The 24,375-nt window shown below is 39.3% G+C and overlaps 1 protein-coding gene across 1 annotated transcript in view; it reads right to left on the reverse strand.

Annotated features, from left to right (window-relative positions):
• DNAH12 (dynein axonemal heavy chain 12) overlaps positions 1–24,375 on the reverse strand; it is a gene marked incomplete at both ends in the record, with an annotated part of 152,272 nt that overhangs the window by 26,066 nt on the left and 101,831 nt on the right. Inside the window, 14 exons of the mRNA XM_080926847.1 lie at positions 703–843; positions 2,464–2,636; positions 2,755–2,947; positions 4,471–4,663; positions 5,484–5,698; positions 9,311–9,456; positions 9,809–9,956; positions 10,988–11,229; positions 14,588–14,728; positions 17,194–17,283; positions 19,584–19,711; positions 20,442–20,622; positions 22,378–22,458; positions 23,555–23,717. Of these exons, the coding sequence (XP_080782973.1) occupies positions 703–843; positions 2,464–2,636; positions 2,755–2,947; positions 4,471–4,663; positions 5,484–5,698; positions 9,311–9,456; positions 9,809–9,956; positions 10,988–11,229; positions 14,588–14,728; positions 17,194–17,283; positions 19,584–19,711; positions 20,442–20,622; positions 22,378–22,458; positions 23,555–23,717 (2,235 nt within the window). The remainder of the gene's footprint in view (positions 1–702; positions 844–2,463; positions 2,637–2,754; positions 2,948–4,470; positions 4,664–5,483; positions 5,699–9,310; positions 9,457–9,808; positions 9,957–10,987; positions 11,230–14,587; positions 14,729–17,193; positions 17,284–19,583; positions 19,712–20,441; positions 20,623–22,377; positions 22,459–23,554; positions 23,718–24,375) is intronic.

The raw sequence follows: 24,375 nt of genomic DNA on the forward strand, positions 1-24,375 counted from the left end.
ACAGATTCAGGGACCATTGGAATGCTCTATTTCCAACGTCACCTTTGTAAGAACGGATCGAGCTCTATGCTGTATTTTGTAAACTTTTATCTAATATATAAACTTTAAAAATTAAAAGTAAACACCAGAACATCAACACAATTGTGGAAACTATTGTTATGCAGGAAATGATGAAGTAAGCCAAGCATGGCATTATACCAACTAAGAAGCCATTTGTAGATTATATTTCCAAGGCAAGTTTTTAAAATCAGTAAATAAGGCCCTGGAGGGTATAGGAACGCCACAGGAAGACCACCAGAGTCAACTAACCTGGACCCTTAGGGCTCTCAGAGTCTGAACCACCAACCAAAGGACACACACAGGCTGGACCCAGGCCTCCCAGTCCACATGTAGGGATGTGCAGCTTGACCTTCATGTGGGTCCTGAACAACTGGAGCTGGGGCTGTCCCAAAAGCTGCTGCCTGTCTATGGGATGTGTTCTTCTAGCTGGCCTCCCTTGGCTGGCCTCAGTGGGAGAGGAAGTGGGGGTTGGGGGATACTCAGGGAGGCCCCACCTGCTCAGAGGAGAAGGGGAGGGGGAGTGGGGGAATGGGGAAGGATTGTGGGAGGAGGTGACCAGGAGGGGGCAGTGAGTGGAATGTAAGTTGAGTAAGTAAAGGAAAGTAAAATTAATAGGGAAAAGTAAAAACACAAGTCACTTACAGGAGCAGGTTAGCACACAATAAAAAGGAGAACAACAACTTGTCTTTCTCGAACAGAGATCGGCATATGTTACAGTATAAGTTGTATGTGAAGTGGTCATTTAAATAGCGCAGGCGCTTTTCCAAGATTTTGGATCTGTTGCTAAAAGGTCAAAAAAGGTAAAAATAGGGAAAGTAAGTGACCCAGATTAACCTATAAAATGCTCTAACTTTATTAAAGTTTTCATCACTAGAAGCATTTGAAATCACTCACAAATGTAAACCTTGTCACATCTGCAATTTCTAACAGCTCTAATTTGTCCACATCATCACTGAAACATGTAAATGACATTTTAAAATCTTCAGCCTGACCTTCCTCCATCTTGAGCACAGAGTAAAGTCACATTCTAAGTCACAGCTGGGAGCTTGTAGGGATTTTAATTATTCTACCAGGTGCTGACACAGAAAGAAATTTCTTATGGTACACATGTGGGTTCAGGTCACATTTTCATTTTACTTGGTCAGTACAGAAGTCACTAAATACAAAGCATTGTTCTCAACACTTTGAAAACATCTCACTTAATTCTCAGAACTACCAGAAGAGATAAATGTAATTATTACTTCTGTTTTTACAAAGAAGGAAACTGGAGCAATTACAGAAAGGGTAACTGGCTTTTCTAAAGTCCTGTGTCTGGTATTAGGTAAAATGGGGATTGAATGACATCACAACATGTATGTACTCATTGTACAGTTAAACTTGTTGGTCACCTTGATTGATTTAGAGTCTCAGTTTAAGGTAACCTGTCGGAATGCCAGTGAGGGCTTTATAGATTAGGTTAATTGAAATGGTGGCATCAGCCCGTGGCTAGAGGAGGAAGAGAACTGAGTACCAGTGTCCATCTCTGGCTTCCTCCATTATAGACACACCCTTCCACCACGCCTTCCCCTGCTCCATGGGCCTTCAAAGTGAGACAACACAAACTCTTCCTTTCTTAAGTTGATTTTCCCAGGTGCTTTGTCCTAGCAACATGGAAAGTGACTAATACATTTATTAACCCATTAAAGTGGCAATCTCTAGCAAATAGATATAAATACAGTGCCAGCTTCTAGACAGTCAGAGTTGGAGAGAGACATTACAATTGTCAGCACAAACAAGTCCTGAGCATCATTGCGATATTTAAAAGACAGAAAGAAGAGCCAGGTATGGTGTCACGCTTGTAATCTCAGCATTCAGGGAACACAGACAGAAAGATTGCCCCCAAGCCTCAGTCTAGCCTGGGCTAATAGCAAGTACTAGGTCAATCAGGGCTACACAGTGAGACCATCCCTCCATGCATAAAATCTTAGGTTGGAGAATCAACTTTTTACCGGGAAGACTTTAGTTGTTTTTCCTTGTTCCACTCAATGATCAACAGTGAAAATTCTACAGCAGTAAGTGGAAACAATAATTTTTTTCCCATTTAAGATCTTTTATTTCTTAGTTTATACCCCCCAATATAATATATATCCACACTACCACAATGGTCATGCTTTCTTTTGTATTCTGAGGATAATTTACCTTAAAGAATAAAGATAATCCTGCTTTCAGGTGTGTGTGTGTGTGTATGTGTGTGTGTGTGTGTGTGTGTGTGTGTGTGCTCGAGTGTACGTGCGTACTTGTGCACCCCCTGAGTGCATGTGTACACTATTAGGGATGATCAGTTGCATTAATTAATTTTTTAATGTTAACGAAGGTGAAGAATCCAACCTAAGGGAGAATGGAGGAAGCTGGAACTCTGCTTACCTGTCATGAATAGAGTTGATGTAAAGGTTCACAAACCAGGTGAGAGAGTATTGGTACATGGGATCTATGTTGGCCAAGTCTGCAATGCTAAAGAACAACACTGACGAATGCTTGGCGATGGGTCTGTATCCTTCTCGGGACTCGGCGATTTTGAGCTCTGTTTTTTCTGCAACCTGACAGAGGAGAAGAACCAAGTTTTCTTTTTTGAGAGCCTACTACAGCATTTCCTCAGGGACTAGAGACAAACTCAGATGCCAGAATCCAAAAGTGTCTAGGAGTCTTTATTTTTACCTGCTGTTTCTTTGTGATCTCATTAGACATCATTTTGGCTGAGTCTAAGACTTTTATTGCACTTTCATCTTCCAAAATGTTCCCTTCTGAAGATGATAATGTTTCTAAAATCCTTGTCTCTATGTCTTTGAGCTGCTTCTTGTTAGCAGCAGACTGAAGAATGAGAGCATTTCGCTCCTCCTCCAATTCTGGTCTAAAAAAGACAGAAACATTTACTGTGAATTTGGAGCCTTTAACCTAACTTCTACCTAAAGATCATGGATAACATTTTGTGAATATTTGAATTATTAACACAGATGTAAAAGAATCAATTTTACGACGGTAAGGGGGAAATAATTGCATCCTGTGACAGTGAATTTTAATTGTTGACGTGATACAGTCTAAGCTTGGCTGGAAAGGGAATCTCAGTGAGGGATTATCTAGACCAGGTTGGCCGCCACTTTATGGGCTGGACCCTGGACTGTGACAAGGAGAGAGGAAGCTGAGAGCTGGCATGCATATATCTATTGCTCTCTTCTTTGCATAGCAGATGTCACATGACTTGTTCTCTCATGTTCCCTGCTAAGAAGGACTATAAACAGGAACGGTGGGCTGATATAAACACTTTCTCCCACAGCTTCCTTTTTGTCAACATATCTGATCACAGCAGAAAATGAAAAGGCTCATACAAATATTCATTTGAGAAGCTTAAGCAAAGAAAATTCGTTTGTATACTTAACATGTGACAGAAACTCTAAGAATGTGTTAGATTATTCTTAGGGTATTGCTGGCTATATATAGGAAAATAAAGGACTCAAAGTAGGAGATTTCTTATAAATTCATTGGCTTTGTCATCAATAACTCTTCTAAAATAACAGCCATAGGAAGGAGGACTGGTCAGGCTGTCTTGTCTAGTGAAAGGTAAAGGTAACATTAAACATTAGTGAGCAAAATGGATGACACCTCAGGATAACACCATCTGCTATAGAGAGTGCTGTAGCATAGGTCTTGTTTATTTTTACGTTTTGGAAGTAACAAAGTTACTTTTATATCCTTTTAATTTGTTTTCATTTAACAGGTGACTTAATAAAGTCATATTAAGATCAAATCAATTATTTTCTTCCAGAAGCAGTTCCTTCTTGTAGCTTTTCTGTTTTTTTTTAATTTGAAAAACAGTATGTTAGTAATGGAAAAATACAAAGCAAACAATAAAACCAAATCATAAAAATTACCTATGTTCTTATATATTAGGTAAAATAACTGCTAATATTCAGGTATATTTCATCATAATCCTCTCTTTCTTTTCATTTTGAACACAAAGTGATTTACCCATCATTTTTCAATACAATCTTTTTTATACCACATATGTAGTTTTATATCCTTTTCATACCGTACCCTGAGCAGTTTCTAAAGTTACCATTCTGTATAGAAGTCTGAATGCACTTCTGATTTTATCCATGGTCTACATTACTATGGCCAAAGTTCCTAGCTCAGCCTGATAGAAGTTATGGCATGTATTCTCAATCTCATCGCCCACAGTAAGACTGACGTAATAGGAACTGACTTAAAGGTTATTACTGAACTATTACTGAATGGCTATTTTTAATGACATATAATTGTTTGATTTATAGTAACAAAATATAAAGTTTTAGACATTTCAAAATAGTTCCAGAACAAAAGTAAGAAAGGCCTACAGACACTTTCTAAACCACCTGAAGCATCTGAAGAAATACATACCTCTCCTTTGCAACAACAATGCCTAGTAACTGATCTTCAAGCCCTTCCGGAGTTATCATGAAATTGAGCAAAGACACTTTTGTAGCCAATTCTGGCATGTAGTGTGGATTTCTCAGTTTTGTGGTGATATAAAATTTAAAATCAAAAGAATATTCAATAATGACTTCACCAAGTCGGATGCAGTCAATACCACCTATATTCCAGAAAGCAAAACAAAACAACAAATGACCCTCTCTTCCTGTGTACTTCTAAGGCCTTACCTAAGGTATAAGCAAAGAGTCCTAAGTAATTTGAGATAGAAAACAGCTGTGACAAAAGTCACCACTGCAGAGACAAATACACAATTATACAAAGGACACTGTATCATGTGGTCACGGAACTTAATAAATCAAGATACTTTTTGAGTCTGGCGGTGGTGGCACACACCTTTAATCCCAGCACTTGAGGGGAGGCAGAAGTATCTCTGCGTTCCAAGCCAGCCTAATCTACAGAGTGAGCTCTAGGACAGCCAAGGTTACACAGAGAAACCCTGTCATGAAAACCCAAACTTAAACAACAACAACAAAGATTTTAACTGTGGTTCCAAACTTTTCATATGATTAAAGCTCACCAGGGTATCAGAGCTTTGCAGATATAATGTTCATCAGCAGAAAGACACAGGTGGGTAATCATGTTTACCTAGATTTAACTCTGGCCCACATTCTTGTTATTATTCATAATTAATAAACTTTCTGAGGTCAATGATCATGAGACAAAGGAATTTTAGACTACCTTCAACTGTCTCATGCTCTCAACAGAGCTAAAATTCAGGGAGTAGTAGATAAGGCAAAGAAGATAGGACACAGTCCTTATCTTAGAATACTGGATCAAGGTTCAGTTCTGAAGGCTTGTTTCAGATTTCCTTCCATACATAACACTGGCATGGTAGTTCTAAGTTATTATTATCATTATTAAATTTATGTGTTATTTTTCTTTCATGCTTCAAAACAATCCAATCATCTTTCAGTTTCTACCTTGTTTAAAAGTTTGTTTAAGTAACAAAGGCTCCAAAGAGGGATCCAAATCTTCACCAACATTTTCCAGGAGAAGTGGAGTTCCAAACTGAATGCAGTTTTCCAAGGTTCTCATATAGTCTGTGTCTGATAACTTAATAACACTGAGCTGATTATCTTTCTCAGAGTTTTTGATCCATTTATTGGCTTGACCCTGGGGGTCAATCATTAAAGGCCTGGAAATTAAGAAATTCCAAGAGGAACACATAAATGCTGCAATTCCTTAAAAATCTCTGCAATTTAAGCGAATGTTGTCATCAGTTGTTACAAATGCAAAGTATTTTACATAAAGATTTATCTTTTGAAAGTCCTATGATTATATATGTATATACATGTAACAGTAATAACTAAAGAAGAGGTTAGGAATTTGCCAGGGAGCTGAGCACAGGAGTTGTAGGGGTGGGGTGGGGGGAGTGTGAGAATAGAAATTGTATAAATATAGTATTCATGCATGTAATTCTCAAAAAATTAAAACAAAAAGTTAAAAAAAAAAAAAAAAAAAAAGAGTGTTCCTGGCCAAATCCAGAGCAAAAACCCAAAGACAAGACAGTATGATGGGAACTTGGTGGAAGGAAGTGGGAGGTGGGGCTAGTGGTGGTGGGAGGATGTAGGAGGCAAGGCTACCAGTAGTGGGAGGAGGACATGAGAGGGTAAAAGGATGAATGTGATCAGAACACATTATACACACACATACACACCGATTTTTGACAAAGGAGCTGAAAACATTCAATGGAAAAAGCCTCTTCAACAAATGGTGTTGGTTCAACTGGCAGTCAGCAGGCATAAGAATGAAAATAGAGCCTTTCTTATCTGCTTGTACAAAGCTCAAGTGCAAGTGGATCAAAGATCTCCACATAAAACTAGGTACACTGAAACTATTAGAAGAGAAAGTGGGGTAAACCTTAGAACACATGGGCAAAGAGGAAAATTTCCTGAACAGTACACCAATGGCTTGTGCTCTAAGATCGAGAATTATAAATGGGACTTAATGAGATAGCAAAGTTTCTGTCAGGCTAAGGACACTGTCAAGAAAACAAAACGGCAGCCAACAGATTGGGAAGAGATCTTTACCAATCCCACATCTGATAGAGGTCTAATATCCAATATATACAAAGAACTCAAGAAGTTAGACTCCAGAGAATCAAACAATTCTATTAAAAATGGGGTATAGAGCTAAAAAAAAGAGTTCTCAATTGAGGAATATTGAATGGCTGAGAAGCACCTAAGAAAATGCTAGACATTCCTAGTCATCAGGGAAATGCAAATCAAAACAACCCTGAGATTCCACCACATACCAATCAGAATGGCTAAGATAAAAAACTCAGATGACAGCAGATGCTGGTGAGGATGTGGAGAAAGAGGAACATTCCTCCATTGTTGGTGGGGTTGTAAGCTGGTACAACCACTCTAGAAATCAGTCTGGCGGTTCCTCAGAAAATTGGACATAGTACTACCTGAGGACCCAGTAATTCCACATCCAGGCATATACCTCAAAGATGCTCCAACATACAATAAGGACACATGCTCCACTGTGTTCATAGCAGCCTTATTTATAATAGCCAGAAGCTGGAAAAAACCCAGATGTCCTTCAGTAGATGAATGGATACATAAATTGTGGTATATTTACACAGTGGAGTACTACTCAGCTCCCAGAAATAATGACTTTATGAAATTCCTAGGAAAATGGATGTATCTAGAGAATATCATCCCGAGTGAGATAACCCAGTCACAAAAGAACAGACATAATATGCACTCACTGATAATTGGATACTAACCCCAGAAAGCTCTGAATACCCAAGAAACAACTCACAGACCATATTAAGCTCAAAAAAAGAAAGGCCAACAAATGGAAGCCTCAGTCCTTCTTAGGAAAAAAAAAAAGCAATATAGCATCCATGCAGAGTGGGGTACACCTAGATCTTAAATCATTAATAACTCAAGAGCTAAGAATACAGCATTGTGGCAATTTTTGGTATTTAAAAATCATTATGTTTAATCTACACACACCAAGAAAACTTTGAATATTTTCATTTTACATTTTGTTTTACATGTAGTTTATGCTTATTGTAACTAGTAAGATTTCAATGCATACTATCAACCCTTTAAAAAATCAAGTACTGGCAAAAAAATCTTTAACTTATCAATGTCAAAAAATTGTCGAAGGAATAATTTAATTTAAAAAATAAAGAATTTTATTCTTCCAAATGAAGAAAGTCAGCTCACATTGATAAAAAAAAAAAAAAAAAAAAACCAAAAAACCCAAGTTTCTAAAAACTACCTCAGTGTGACAAGAACTAGGAATCTGTGAATCGGTGGGCTGTGCTGGTTTCAATATAACATGGTCATCACAGCAAACTTAATGTACAGCATCAGCTAATATAGTGTGAAAGATAATTTGCTAAAGGTTTAAAATAAAAATGCATCAGCTTATAACTGATTTTTACTGGTTTGTGAGTAGGACTGTATAGTGAGTGCCTAAGATAAGTCTGGTACACAGAATCTATTTAGGGATGATTTTCTAGGATAGTAAAGAAAGGGTTTGTATTTATGAATATGTAATTGGGTGTTGGAGCGATGGCTTAATGTTTAAGAGCATTTTCTGGTCTTGCAGAGGACCTAACACCCATGTGGCAGCTTACAGGTGTCTGAAACTGTAGTTTGAGGGTACTCAACACCCTTTTCTGCCCTCTGTGGGAAACCAGGCAATGCATGTAGCACACAGAAATGCATGCAGGCAAACACTAATGCATGTAAAATAAAAAAGTCAGGATAGACTAGAACGGTGTTTATTCGGGTTGGGCCTGGCTGGAAGACGGAGGCTGGAGAAAAGAATTTCCTGTGGGCATTACATCAACTGGAATATGAGGAATAATTTCCATTGTTTGGAAATTATTGTTCTTGAGAACGTCTCCTCAGTTGTTATTGAGCCACTGTGGCTGGCTTTAAGTCTTCCCATGGGACCATTTCTAATGCACTTCATGATCACTCTCATGAGACCTCATCTTCATCTGATACTGTGTCCACATCCTTACATCATCCTGACTCAGTCATTCTTACTGCCATGCTCTCTCTCTCTCTCTCTCTCTCTCCATATGTGTGTGTGTGTGCAAACGATTTAGAAAACTTTAATTCAGTAAGATACCTTATTAAAAGGTGAAATCACAAATACTGAGGTGTTTATATGATAGATATTAACCCTCCCTGAAACAAAGTACTCATATGTGGAGTAACATGGATGACTCTCAAAACAGTTATGCTGAGATGTCTCATGTATGTGTGTCATGAAATCGATGTGCCGTTCTAGAACAGGCATAACTAACCCATGTTGAGAAGTAATTGGAATGATGGTTTCCTCGGGTGGGATAAGGGCAGAAGAGGGATATGTAGGAACTCTCCAGGAGGTAGCTTTGCTCTGCATCCTGATGGAGTCAAGTTTGAGTGCACAGCTATACACTTTTTCTGAATTCACCCAATGGTAAATTTGAGTTTTTCTGTTTTATTATATTTAATTTTTTCTAAAAATACATAAGTTAGAATTGATCTTTAGTCAACACTATGCATGTTGAAGTGGCTAAGGGGGAGATGCACGTTTGCAGCTCACCCATAAACACATTTAGAAAGATGGTTTGGCAGAGCAGTAGCTGGATTCGTGATTAAGCAGCAAATAGGACATAGTGCTACCTGCAGAATGTAGGGTGACCATTACGCTGGAACTTCTTGTCTGAGTCCTTCAGCTTTTTTATATGCTTGAAGACCTCCCAACAAAGCTGGAGGAAACTGTTTCTTACCAACGTCTGGAGTTGTTGACGATCACACCGTTGTCTATGGAGAATGCGTCTGTTGGTAACCCAGCAATGTTCCAAGCTCTAATTTTGACTGGATCCCCCAAGGTTTTACTCAATGAGAACTCCTCTGAACATGGGAATCTTTTCTCCTGTAAGAAGTAAAAGTCCAATGTTTTCTTTCATCTTATCAATTGAAGTAATCTTTAAGTTAAAATACATATTTCATTGTCATGACTAAAGGTCAGAAAATAAAACTACATTGAAAGTTAGACTTTGGGAGTATTTTACAAGTCAAAGAAGAAGCAGAGGGAGGGGAGGGAGGAAGGGGGAGAGGGGGAGGGGAGAGGGGAGAGAGAGGGAGGAAGAGAGAGGGAGGGAGAGAGACAGAGAAACAAAACAGACTTTCCATATGTTCGTGTATTTTTTTTAATGTTCTCATCGTCATCATATCTCCAACATACACTGTGAATGTTCTAGATCATTTCCTGACCGTGAGCACACCTTGCACATCCTGCTCCAATCTTCTGTACATTCTTGTCGGAATGCAGAGGTGAAAGCACCAAGGTAAGCTATGACTCCTGCTGACACCAGGACGTCACCAGTTAGGTTTTCATAGGTTATTTGAAGGTCATTCGCAGCTTGAGACCATCTGTGCAACAAACCAGAGGCAAAACAGCACGTGACTGTGTGGGAGGGGCCGGCTGGAGGGACAGCTTACTCCTGAAGAGCACTGATGGCTCTTCTAAAGAACTGGGGTTTGGTTTGCAGCACTCACATGCTGGCTTACAACTATCTGCAACTAAAGTTCAGGGATCCAGCATCCTCTTAGGGCCTCCACAGGCACCAGCATGTGAGTGGTGCACAGACATACATGCAGGCCAACAGTCATATACAGAAAATTAAAACAATAGAAAAGAAAGTGCATGGGCCTTCTTGTCTAAATCCTCCAAGAAAAGGCTATGACATGTTAGGCCTATGTGTAAACTGAGGAGGTCAGATCCCTCTAGCTTTGTTATATTGTGATATATGAGTTTCTACATTTTAGTTTTCGGGCAGCAGCTTGTCCAACAGCATTCTACCTTTCCAACAACGGCAACCCCAGCGGTTTTGCTTCAGAATCTTCTCTAGGATGATTTTGTCCTACTGTTTGTTTCAGGACTTGCTTTTAGATAATAAGGAACATTTTACATTCATTCCAGAAATGCTATTTTGAAGCAAGACTATTTGATACACAATAAATTATAACATTGAAATTCTGCAGATAAAGTGATAATTTTTCCATTCAACAAGACTGTGACAATAGAAATTATTACAAAATCATCTCACCTGGACTAAATTACTAGATCATGCTATGCATGGAATAAACGTGATCAATAATGAAATAGTTGGCTGTGCAATCCAGTATAAAATACAGAGAAATGGGAAAGAATACCAAATTAGATTAGAGGATTGTAAACATTGTACTTTCTTTCCCCCCTCCTTTCTCTGTTGGCTGGTTTCTGTCTTGAAAACAAGTTATAAACTCTGCCTCAACACTGATCTTGCTCCTTTGAGCATCCCAGCCTGGTACTTTACAGAATGCCTCGTATTCTCAATCAGCCACTGAAAAAGCAGATGTATCGGTGACAAACAGGCCGCGCTCAAGCCTGTCGTCCTCTAGTCCTCGGGAAGCAGCTCTACCTTGACTTTTCTCCACCTAGCCCTCCGATTAGCTTGGAGGCTCGTTCCAGCTTCTTAGCACATAGTTCCACCTGATCCTCTAGAGCTGCCTTTTCCTCTGTCTTCTCTTGAAAGGTCATCTGTAAGTTTTCCAAATGCTGTTCTACTTGGGCCAGTTCACTTCTCTTCTGATTCAAAAGCTTCATTGTCTCCGCCAAGGACCTCTGGGCCTCTGCTAAGCGAGCTTTCTTTGGAGCCACAACCTGTTATGGGACAATATGCAGATGTTGTGTATTCTGTGTAAGTTAAAAATTATGGGTCAGACATGTGGTTTAACAATAAATTACACCTAAAAGCAGTCAAATCTTATATAAAGCAAAACACCTTCATAAAACAGACAAATCATTTGGATTTGTAAACTATTATACAAAATAAATTATTCTGGAATAATATAGTTTAATGTAGAGTAAAAAATGTCACAAAGTGTAGCAAAGTGTTTCAAATAGTGCAAAGTCACCATTCAACAAAAAAGGAGCAGGCAAAGCCCTGTAATTCTGTTTCTGTCTTCCATTTTATTTCACTCATTATTTTGAGAAAGGTTCTTGCTCTGTAGTCCTGACTGGTCAGGGAGCACAGATGCTTGTGGAGTGGTAGGATGGATATTGTGAAGTGGCTGTCCTAAGGAAAGCAGTCTACAGATTCACTGCAATCTCCATCCAAAGTCACTATTCCAGATCTCGTTATACTTACAGAGCTGTGCAGTAAAAGCACCATGAGACTTCCCTAAAAACAGACCCACTGGTCAGTGGAATAGAGTATGTATGACATATCTCTTCCAGAGCCACTTAGATTTTTCTTTTCATTTATATATGTTTTAAATATGTATTTATTCATTTTATGTATGTGAGTACACTGTCACTGTCCTCAGACGCATCAGAAGAGGGCATCGGATCTCATTGCAGATGGTTGTGAGCCACCATGTAATTGCTAGGAATTGAACTCAGGGCCTCTCTCTGGAAGAGCAGTCAGTCTCTCCAGCCCCATATTATTTCGTTCGCAAATGTTTATAGTGGTAAATCAAAATTAACTTTCAGAGACAATGGATGCTATTATTTTAGATGTCATTAGTCTATTATAAAAGGGAGGTGTGTGAATTGTTTATGTGATAAAAATACTTGAGAATTTCAGCAGAGTAGATCTTCCATGGGATGCCATTTCAACAGTGGTTTCAGTCTACATATTTCTCAAGAGCGTCACCATCTCTAAATTGTCATCTAGAATTCCTTTGACGCCTCCTTATCCTGGGAGAGCACTGTCTCCACCTTTCAGACTGACTGAATTTCACCCCCTCTCCTTTCATGCCTCATCTCCCAGCTAACATAGCCTGAAATGCTTCTTCTTGAGATTATTCTGGAAGCACAAGGCTGCCTTTGGTTGCAGTTTTGGCTACACTCCTTTCAGCTAACACTCTGTCAATGAGCAGAAGAACTTTCTGAAAGCTTGTCCTGCAGTGACACACTCTGACACTCGCCATTTGGTTTTGTCAAAGAGGCCAACAATACACATTGAAGAAAATACAGAATTTTCAACAAACGATACTGGTCAAATCGGAGAGCGCACGAAGGAGAATGTGACTTGATCCACATCTCTCATCCCACACAGCTCCACATGGATCAAGGGCTGTAACCCGGGATCTGATGCCCTGAATTCGATAGAAAGTAGAGCATACACTTGATCTCACTGGTACAGGAAAGGGCCTTTGGGACAAACCCTGATTGGACAGATATTAACACCAAGAAGTAATTAATGGGACCTCATAAAACCAAAAGCTCTGTACTACAAAGAACACCATTACTTGAGCAAAGAAGCAGCCCACAGAATGGAAAAAATCTTGACCAGTGATATGTGTGATAGAGGGTTAGTATCTAGAATACACAAAGAACTGAAAAAACCCTAAACATCAAGAAACCAAACAACCCAATTACAACATGGGGCATGAAACAAAATAGAGAGTTCTCCAAAAATGAAAATACAAGTTACTGAACAACATTAAAAAAATGTTTAACATCCTTAGCCACCAGGAAAATGTAAATTAAAATTAATTTGAGATTTTTAAAAATCTTACTCAAGTCAGAATGGATAAGAATTAAAAAAACCCCAAAACCAAATTATGACAAATTCTTGGATAGATATGGGGAAAGAACACTTATTTATTGCTGATGGGAGTGAAATCTGGTATATCTGGTAAGGAAACCAGAGTGAAGGTTCCTCAAAAAACTAAAAGCAGATCTACCATATGGTACAGTTACATCACTCTTAGACATATACCCAAAGACTTTATAGCCTACTATAGAGATGCCTGCTCATCCATACTCATTGCTGTTATACTCACAATAACAACAAAATAGAAACAACCTAGATGTCCATCAGTTGCTGAATAGATAAGAAAACTGTTGTGTATTTACACAGTGAAATAGTGTTCGGCTATAAATGAAGTTATTCAATTCACAGGCAAATTCATAGAGCTGGAAACAATCATTCTAAGGAAAGTAACTCAGACTCAGAAAGATAAAGGTCACATTTTCCCTCATTTGTGGATGTTGGCTTTGAATTTTCAGATCTGTATATTTATTTGGAATATCCACAGAGGTCTAGAAACTGGTGGGTTAGGGTAGGACTTTCAAAGGAGGGGATATAGAAAGTTTAAAGGGGATTGATAAAGGAAGGAATACAAAGGGTCATAATTAACTCTAAAGACTTTTTTAAAAAATCATAGAAACCTACTACTGTAGAAGCTTACACACACATGCTTATACACACACACCTGTGTATGTATAGACAGATTATGGTATTAGGGAGAGCCTACTACTTTATTCTGCTAAATGAACAAAGTATTAAACTGATTTCTAATGACTTATTAACATATTCATGAACTATTACCTCTCTCTCTCTGTCTCTTTCTTTCAGCCTTTATTTGGGAAGCTTCTATTTACAGTTTATGGTAATTAAGAGACCCACAAATGGCCAAGGTAAGATAATAAAATCCTGCAGAATCCTTAGCCCTAAGAAGAACATATATACTTATATACCTGCTCCCAAAGCTCAGGGGTTGCAGAAGATGGGAGTAGAAAGGGTTTAAGAGCCAGAGACGGTGAATGAATACAAACAGACAGTACCCTCTGGACACAGCTGGGCACTTAAGAACCTGCAACACCTGTGGCAGCAATGCATAAGCCCATTGCAAGGTCAAGCTACACCAAATCCCAGAAAGGACAGGGCAGGTGGAAAGGAAATCCCCTGAGCTGAGGAGCTACTAGGAGTGGGGGCGGGGAGTCAGTTCTCTTGAAGAGTGTTGCCACTGGAAGACCACACATCTAAGAATATAGGGGTAGCCCAAATTGGACTTGGTGGGATTAAAAAAACAAAAGAGGACTCAGAGTTAGATGAATGGGCAGGGAAGTGGGGTGGATCTGGAAGGAACTGGGAAGAAGTGAATATAGTCAGGCCTCATTGTATGAAATTCTGGAAGAATTAACACAAAATACATTTAGAAATTTACGGAGTACATTTTTATTTCTGAGATATTTCAGTAAGAAATGGATATGCAAATCCTGAAAATACCTTTGCCACTCTGTCATACACTTCCATAGCCATGATCCATTTGCATAGACCCTCAGCAGCAGAAGAGGCTTTAGCGACCTTAGGGGGATCGAATTCAGGGTTCGTCAAATATTCGCTACGAATCTTCTGCATAATAGCCACCTATGTAGCAAAGATTTAGATGTTAAAACTATGGCATGCATCATGTAACCACAAAGCGGGAGGCGGCCATGTGTGATTTGAATAAGTTGAGATGATTTGTTGAGTAAAGACACCAAGCATGATCTAGTTCAACTCCTAGCACTCACGGATGAAAGGAGATCTAGCTACCCTAAAATGTCCTTTGGTCTTCACTTGAATGCCATGGCACATGCACCTGCACATAACACACACACACACACATACACACACAAGCTAAATAAATGAAAATATTTTTTAAAAATGTTACATTGTTTTTAAAACTCAAAATAAACATTTTGGGATAATTTTAAAAGCACAAAGACACCAATAAAACCAAATAATCCAATTTTTAAAATGGGGTACAAACCTAAAAGGTAAATATTTGACAGGGAAATCTTTCAAGGCTGAGAAATACTTAAACATTCAACATCCTTAGCCATCAGGGAAAAATCAAAACAACTCTGAGACTCCATTTTATTCCCATCAGAATGGCTAAGATGAAAAACTCAAGCGACAGCTCATGCTGGTGAGGATGCGGAGTAAGGGCAACACTCCTTCATTGCTGGTGTGAGTGCAAACTTGCACGGCCACTTTGGAAATCAATTTGGCAGTTTCTCAGAAAACTTAAACTTGATCTCAAGACCCAGCTCCATTCCTGAGCATATACCCAAAGGATGCTCCACTATACCACAAGGATACTTGTTCAACTACATTCATAGCAGCTTTATTCATATTAGCCAGAAACTGGGAACAACCTAGATGTCCCTCAACCAAAGAATGGATAAAAAAATGTAGTACATTTATACAATGGAGTATTATTACTCCGCTGTCAAGAACAATGACATTATGAAATTTGCAGACAAATGGATAGAACTGGGGAAAAACAATCATCCTGAGCAAGGTCTCCCAGACCCAGAAAGACAAACATGGCATGTACTTACTTATAAGTGGATATTACCCATAAAGTAAAGGATAGCCATGCAACAATACACAGACCTAAAGAAGCTAAGTAACAAGGTAGGCCCAAAGGGGGGATGCTTGAATCTCATTGAATAGACCTTGTGGGTAAATGGGGCTGCGCTGGATGAGTGTGGGGTATTGAGATGGAAATAGGAAAAATCAGGTGCAGGGAAACTGGAGGGAGAGAGTATGAGAGACCAACTGGAACTGGGGTTGGGAGGCATCTCTGGGATGAGCTAGAAACCTAGGGAAATGGAAACTTCCAGTGTGACCCTAGCTGAGACTCCTAGCAATGGGGGATCGAGTCTGAACTGGCCATCTCCTGTAACTAGGTAAGACTTTCAATGGAGGATTGAGGATTGAGACAGCAACCTAACCACAAAAACTTTATCTGACAATTTGTTCTACCTACAGGATATTCTGGGGTAAGGATAGAGCAGATATGAGGGAGTGGTCCGGCTTGAGATTCAGGCCCATCCTGATGAGAGGGAGCCCGTCCTTGACATTGATGCTAATGATATTCTGCTAAATTTCCAGACAGGGGCCTAGCTTAACCATCATCAGAGAGGTTTACCCCAGCAGCTGATGGAAACAGAATTGGGGAATCCAAAGAAATGGGGGTGGGGAGAAACATAATAGGGGGCAGAGCTGTCAAATACACTACAGGAAAACCTACAGAATCAACTAACCTGGGCCCATAGGGACTCACAGAGTAAGAAAGACCACCTGAGAGTCTGCATGGGACTGACACATATGTTACAGCTGTGTAGCTCGGTCTTCATATGGAACTCATAACAGCAGGAACAGGGGCCGTCTCTGACTCTGGTGCTTGCCTTTGGGACCCTTTTCCCTGCTGGGCTGTCTCCTCTAGCCTGAATAGGAAAGGATGTGCCTAGTCTTACTGTGACTCGATAGCCAGGGCTAGTTGGTCTCCATGGGCGGAAGCCCTTTTCTGAAGAGCGACTGAGGAGAGCATGGGGGATGCTGGAGGAAGGACTGGGAGGGGAGGACGGAGGAGAGACTGTAGTCAGAATATAAAGTAAATAAGTAGATTATTTAATTAATAAAGTAAAATTATAATTATAAAAGAAAAAAATATCCATGATAAAACCCACAAATACATAGATATTAAAGAAAGCTGTTTCTTCCAAAAATGCTAAAAAAGGCTCTGTGGATTGATAGAACATTTGAAAATAAAACACAAACAATTAAACATTAATAAGTAATAATTCAAATAGAAAATCTGATATCGTCTTATTTTATGTAAATATGAAAATTATTTCCTAATAAAAAACTATTTATTACACAAAGATATTTAGAGAACTTTTTCAAGTAAACAGTACACCAAAATAGTAATTTACTAACTCTCTAATCATTGGAAAGGAGTTCTTTTTGCATTATGAACATCTATTCTATAGCTGTTAGTCAATGGTCTTCCACATCATGACAAAAATCATGCTTAGAGAAGAAAGTCCCACATCACTCACTGGGATGTTGTCCTTGTCGTACTCCCGCAAATCTCGGAGGAAATTCATATCTCCCAGGAGTTTTTTGCTAGGTCCCCAGTAATCAAATATCTACAAATGAATTTTATGGAAATGTATTAGTTGTAGAATTGAAAGTACACATTAGTCAGAAAAATGTTTATATCTTAAAAATACAAACTTCTTTTTGAAAACAAAGACTCATTTCCTGCCAGATGTGGTGACATTATGCCTGTAATTCCAGCATGCTAGCTAGAGGGGGTGAACAGATTTCTGAGTTTAAAATCAGCCCGGGTAACTTACAGTGTTCCAGGCCAGCCAGGGAGATATGTGAAACCCTGTCTAGAAAAAAGAAGAGAAGAGAGAAGGGGAGGGGAGAGGAGAGGAAAGAAGGGAAGGGGAGGGGAGGGGAGGAGAGAAGGAATAAGAGGAGGGGAGGGGAGAGGAGGAGAGGAGAGAAGGAATGAGAGGAGGGGAGAGGAGGGAAGGGGAGGAGACAAGAAGACAAGAGAACCAAGACAAGAAATAAGACTCTTCTCCCTGAGAATATGTTAAGTAAATAAAATGTGAAGTCTTTTAAATATGGATATAAACATACACTAAAAATTTAATCAGTGAAAATAGAGGTGATTATTTCTTTCAACAATTAAAAAACAGTACTGTATCTACTATGATTACAGTTTCATGTGAGAAATTATATTTTATTACTTTTAAAACCATACAACCCATAATTTGTTCTTCTTGCAAGATGTGCTGAGGTCAAGGTGGCCCAGAATTTGTGGAAGCCAGCCAATGACTGATGTAACTTGAGACCCATACCACAAGAGGGGGCCACGCCTGACACTACCTGGAGAGCAGCCAGAGACCTAGAATAGAACCAATATGACTGAACCAATAAATAAATAGATGATCAGACAAATAAGCAAAAGCGACTCTTAATGACAGTCTACTATACTTCTGGACCAAACCTAGTATAATCATCATCAAGAGAGGCTTCATCTAGTAGAGGAGCAGATGCCAAACATTAGGGAGAGCTTGGGGAACCCTGTGGAAAAGGGGGAGGAAGGATTGTAGGAGCCAGAGAGGTCAAGGACACAAGAAAATGGCCCACAGAATCAACTAAGCAGGGCTCACAGGGACTCACAGAGAATGAAGCAATAACCAGAGAGCCTGTGTGTCTGACCTAGGCCCTGTGCATATATGTTAAGGTTGTGTAGCTTGGTGTTTTTGTGTGACTCCTAACAGGGGGAGCCAGTATGCCTCTGACTTTTTTGTCTGCACTTTTCTGAAGGGAAACAGAGGGGTAGTGGGGGAGAGGGGAGGTGGTGGTGGGGTATCAGGGAAAGAAAAAGGAGGGAAAACTGCAGTCAGGATGTAATCATATATAAAAGAAGAATAAATAAATGAAATTTAAAATATTTTATGACTTCATTTTTTTAAAGATTGGTTCTTTTTGTTTTGTTCTTTAAAAATGTATTTAGTGTTTGAGTAAATTTGAATAACTAGACAAAGTCTATTTATATATTATATATTTTATAATATTTATACATTATCTTAATGAAAGATATAATTTACAATATTGGTTACATTTATTGTATATTTGCTGTTTACAAGGCTTTCAATAGAAGAGTGTTATATGCATTGGCTAACATCCTCTAACTTTGTGAGCTGGATGCTCTGATTATCTTTTGAATAGAATCGTCCAACGATTCAGACACTTCATCCAGAGGCCACATGGTTACTGGGGCCAAGGTTTCTGAATACCCACAGCCTTTGCTTTTATGTCATTGTTTTATAGACAGAATCTCACCCTGTGCTCAGGCTGCCTGGGAACTCACTGTAGAGCCCAAACAGGCCTGGAAATCACATCAGCCTTCCTGCCTCAGCCTCTCATGTGTTAGAATTAGGTCAGTCACAGTGGCCCCCTTCCCCCCTTTTTAAGACAGGTTCTCATACTGCCCAGGCTGGCCTTGCATGATGACCTTGATCCTTCTGCCTCCACTCTGGAGAGCTGGGATCACCAGACCTGGCAGCACAAGCTGTGGGGTTTGTTTGTTTGTTTGTTTTCTTTTACTTCAATTCTCAAAACCCACACCTGTATATTAAATGTCACACATTCTTACACATCTTAGCTACAGAGCACAGGCCTAAGCGCATATGACGTCACAGCAGGGGTCTGTGTGGACAGAAGAGAAAATGGAAGCAACGGGAACTGCAGATATCTGGTGTACTAGACCAGATACAGAGCCTTCTTTCCCCAGTTCACTCCGAGTCTGCTCAACCTGGAAAACAGTGCTTCTTCCCTGGGTCACAGGTTGTTGGTATCGACTTTGCTAACAGTCGGTACAAACAGGTTCCGTACATTCCTGAATATGGTTTAAAGCAGTTATTACCTTGCCTCCAGTTCCTGAAGGATCTGAGATCTTCTCTGGTTTTATATCTTTCATGACACAAACAGCAGCCATGACTAGTTTAACCCCAGCTGGAGGATTCTTCATTGATTTTACAATTGTAATATCAGCTGGCTGTATTAAAAGATAACAAGACATTCTTACAGAATCGCTTATTTTTAAATAACAAGAATGTGAAAAGTAATGATGGGGCCAGGTGTGATGGTATTCACTTGCTGCAGCACTCAGGAGGTGATGGGAAGGCTGATTATGAGCTGTGGCTATCCTGGGCTACATAATGAGCTGCTACCACAAAACATAAAAAAAAAATTATTTTGGGAAATAATGAAAAATTTGCAACAGAGAACTGATCACTGAGTAAGCCTAATAGTTCTCAAATGTTTGAGGGCTCCTAAGTCCTTATGAAGATAACATGATATCTCCTTATCAATTTCCTGACATCCTGGGTTATTCTAAGAGATAAACATATCTAAAGATTTGAAACTAACATCCACAAATGAGCAAGAAGATATGACGCTTGTTCTTCTGGGTCTAGATTGCCACCAAGAATGACTGTGTCTAGCTCTAGCCATTCCTTCCCTCCTGCTCATGTGCAGAAAAGCTTTGGATATACAAAGACCATTCATTCCGTTCCCAACAGAGTATTCTGACTGAAAACTACACACATAGGAAAAGCAAATGTGTGAATGTAACATTGTATCTAAGAAGGCCTATTAGATGCTAGCTTCATTTAACTGAACTAATAAACGACATAGGCCACCATAATACAGGCCTGTCATGTTAGCCAAAGACCTCACATCGCTTTCTTTTCTTGGTGAAACCCCAGGGTAAATCTAATACTTCCCTTAAGTGTGTCGAGTGCAGACAGTGCCGCTTCCAAGGCTGGGATGGCCTCGGCCAGGTCGCTCTCACACTCGTTTTTCAGAGCTTGGGCTTCCTCGGCCTTCCCGCTGGCTATTTCCTCATCTAACTTCACAAACTTCCTTTTGGCTTCTACTTGTGCAGATTCGATCTCAATTATCTGAAGAAAAGAAATGTGGAAAAAATGAAGACAAAATTCCAAGTAACCCATTGTTTCTTCAAGCCTAGAGACAAAAAGACTGCTTGAACATTAGGGAATTCAACACACGATGGTGGACATTAGAAAGGTTTGCTAAAAAAATTGTTATGAAATTTGAAGGCAAATGGCTAGAGCTGGACACAGTCATTCCAAGTGGCAATCCAGACCCAGAAAAACAAATGGCAAAGCTTCTCGCTTAGTTGTGGATGTTAGTTTTAATTCTTTAGATGTGTTTGTCTCTTTTAGGACACCCACAGGTGTCAGGAAATTAATAAGGAGGCAGAGAGGGAACAGGTTTTAAAGGAGGGAAGGCCGAATGCAGTGATGAAAATGGGAAAGGGGAATGATGGGTCAGGAAGGGTCATATGGGGTTAGAGGAAGATGTTCAGGGAAGAACAACTAACATTGAAGACTTTCTGAGAAAGAAAATCTTCTGCTGTAGACGCCTCCTGAGACATCTACATACAGAGAGAGCATAAATGAAATCATCCTTAACAATGCCCGACTAGACACTACAAAGAGCCCGGTGTCAGAAATGTGTGACATCTATAGGACTTGTTGGCCAGTAAGTTTCCATAGACACCTAAATACAACAGGCCATTACCATTGCTTTGAGTGACCCTCCAGACCTAAATGATAAAAGACCCTGCTGCTGAAGACATCACACACTGGAGGAGACACACAGCATGAAGGAAGCAAGCTGGTGTTTAACTTGTAGGTTTCATTCCTACTGGCTAGCTGCCATAGTGCTGGTGCTATGCATGTTACCAGAGGAGAAAAGTAATTACCAATCTTACCCAGCTGTGAACCCTGCCAGCTGCAATAATGACATGCCTGGCTGGAAATCCTCACTGGTACAACAGTGGAACAAATGGAATGGGAGTAATAAAGTACTTTCCAATGAGGTTTAAGGCCTGAATCACAAGACATAACCCATACTTGGCACTGTTGTTGGGGCCAAGAACCAAATGGGTTATAGGCAGGAACTACTACTACTCTGCTGAGTCCTAACAATTTCTCATTATAACCAAAGATTAATGTAGCTCTCAGATCTCATCCAAAAGGCTTCTAGATCACATCCTTCTTCTCACATTGCAGAGGAGGGAATAGAGAGACTTTAAGAGTCAGAGGCAGCAGATGACTACAAGGAAACAGAAGAGCTACGTATGTTGTCTCAACAACCAGGACAGCATGCACCCGTCCCGGGCAAGCTCACACAATGACCATCACTAGCCAAAGAGCTATTGGAAAGTGATAGCTGTTGGAAGAGAGGGAATTAGCTTTCTTTAATGGCATGGCCCCTGGCAGATCTAACAGTCATTCTCTAGTATTTTATAAGTAACACTAATAGGACTTAACAGGTTAAAAAAATGAAGGCACAAAGTTGAGTGGGTATAGAATGGGGTAGGTCTGGGAGGAGACTAAAGATAACTAAAATAAAATGTGTAAAATTCTGAAAGAACTAATAAAATATTTTAAAACAAAGGCCAGTTCTAGAATAAAACAAGAGGAAACATTAATACATATCACCTTATTTGGAAATGGCTTTCATATCACCCTTTAAAAGTGACAAACATGTAGAACCAGTGAGACTCCCAGTCAATAGGAAAGTGTAAACTCCATAGGTTCCAGTGACACAAGGTTAAGAGTTAGTTTCAAGACTTACTTTACAGTATTTGATTGTCCTATGAATCAATAAAAGAATTGATACCCTACCTGCATCATGCGTGCATTTTCAACTTTAGCCGCCTCCAGTTTGGGCTGTAACTCAACAAGCTCCAGTTTCATCTCGCCAACCTAAACAGACAGTTTGTCATTAGGTTTTTACCTTCTGTCATAGTTGATATAGAAATCAGAAACTTAAGTGCATCATAAAACTCTAGACAAGAAAAAAATTAATTTCCCCAGTTCTTTGCATGGTTAACTATCATGTGAACATATCTGGTTCTTCTCACAAAAGGCTTTGAATCTTTAGGTATTTTATGAGGCACCAGGAAAAAGTAGTGACCATGGAGGAAATGCACCCAGAAAAGAAGGTATCTGCTCAGGTAAGCCCATTTTTCTATGGTGTACAACAACAACAACAACAAAAGCCACTAGTAACTATTAATAGCATTGAGCTCATTAGAAAAAGCTCATTTTATATTTAACACCTGCCAAAATGTATTTCTTGTACTCTTAAATGACAAGTTATTTGAGTTTCTGTGGTTTGGGTCAACTTAAAGAGTTTCTGTAAAAAGTTTTTTGTTGGCTGATTTTATAACCTAGATAACTAAGTAGATTTCCTCTTTGTATTTTTTTTTTTTTTCTGGAGCAATCTGCAACCCCCAGCATGACAGAATTCTTTGTTACCTTAAACATATTCTCTAAAACATTTTTGCCAGAATCAGCCAAGCAACTGTCATTCATAAATGATAAATGATAGACTGAGGGACTTGCTAATGAATTATTTCTAATGCTTGTTGCATATAATATTGACATAAAGTTGTACTATTGAACATTCTCCATGGAAGTACTTTCCAATTGCATTATTTCATTAGAACACTTACTTATCTGTAAAATGAGGACATTAAGAGTGACTACCTCTTGTAGTTGCTAAAAAAGTAACTGAAACAATGTATGTACATAACACAGAACCTTGTACATTACATACTGTCAGTGAACAGCCTTTGTTATTATCTTTTTTTAATTTTTTTTGTTGTTGTTTTTGTTTTTGGAGACAGGGTTCCTCTGTGTAGCTCTGGCTGTCCTAGAACTCACTCTGTAGACCAGGCTGGCCTTAAATTCACCGAGATCTGCCTGCCTCTGCCTCCTGTGAGCTAGGATTAAAGGCGTGCACCACCACCACCTGGCTCAGAATATTTTGTTATTTTGAACATCTTATCAGCTTTACCTGAGACTCGGCAAAAGCTAACTGGTCAAGTCCAGTCTCGTAGCGCTGTTTGGCTTCCATAACAGCTTGCCGTTTCTTAGTTAAAAGCTGCCGAAATGAGCCAATAAGTTCAAGATAAGAAGTAGCGGTAACATAGTTATGCCGTCCTAACTCTGCCAAGAACCTAAAAGAGAGTCAGGCCACAGCATTAATAATGGATTTCACAGTGGTGTTAATTCAGCAGAACATTAAAGATAGGCAATAATGAATAAAGGTTAAGGTTTATGTAGAACATGTTTAAGTATTTAGCTTCAGGAAACTCTAGATATCTATACATAATCATATTCAAATTTCTTATCTGAAAATAATCAGACAATAATGATAGGTTGAAAAAGCACAAGTCAAGAATGCCTATGAAAGATGAATTGCAGCAAACAAAGTTACAGTCTTTATTTTTCCATGTGTCATATGCCAGCAGGCTCTAGCCCTTTAAAACACTCGAGCTATTGTATGAGGTAGGCAAGCCTCAGGAAAGGAGACTGCAAATGGGACAAGTATGAGTTACATTGTATGTTACATGCTGACTGAATGTATAAGACCATTATTGTCTACATGGAAGGACATACAGGGATATACAAGTACGCTGACTATAGCACACTGCTTGGCACCACTGTCTAAGCCAAGTATGCTGGATAACTGGCCCTATAGGGATGACATAACAGCATTTAAATTCATGTCTCCAGACACAAGGGTGAAAGATGGATAGTTAGAACATACGCACAGATGCATATCAGAAAACAGCTGTGTGTTTAACAGATTCCAACTTCTGTCTGTTTCCCAGA

Source organism: Micromys minutus (genome assembly GCF_963924665.1).
Source record: "Micromys minutus genome assembly, chromosome: 12".
Lineage (NCBI taxonomy): Eukaryota > Metazoa > Chordata > Mammalia > Rodentia > Muridae > Micromys > Micromys minutus.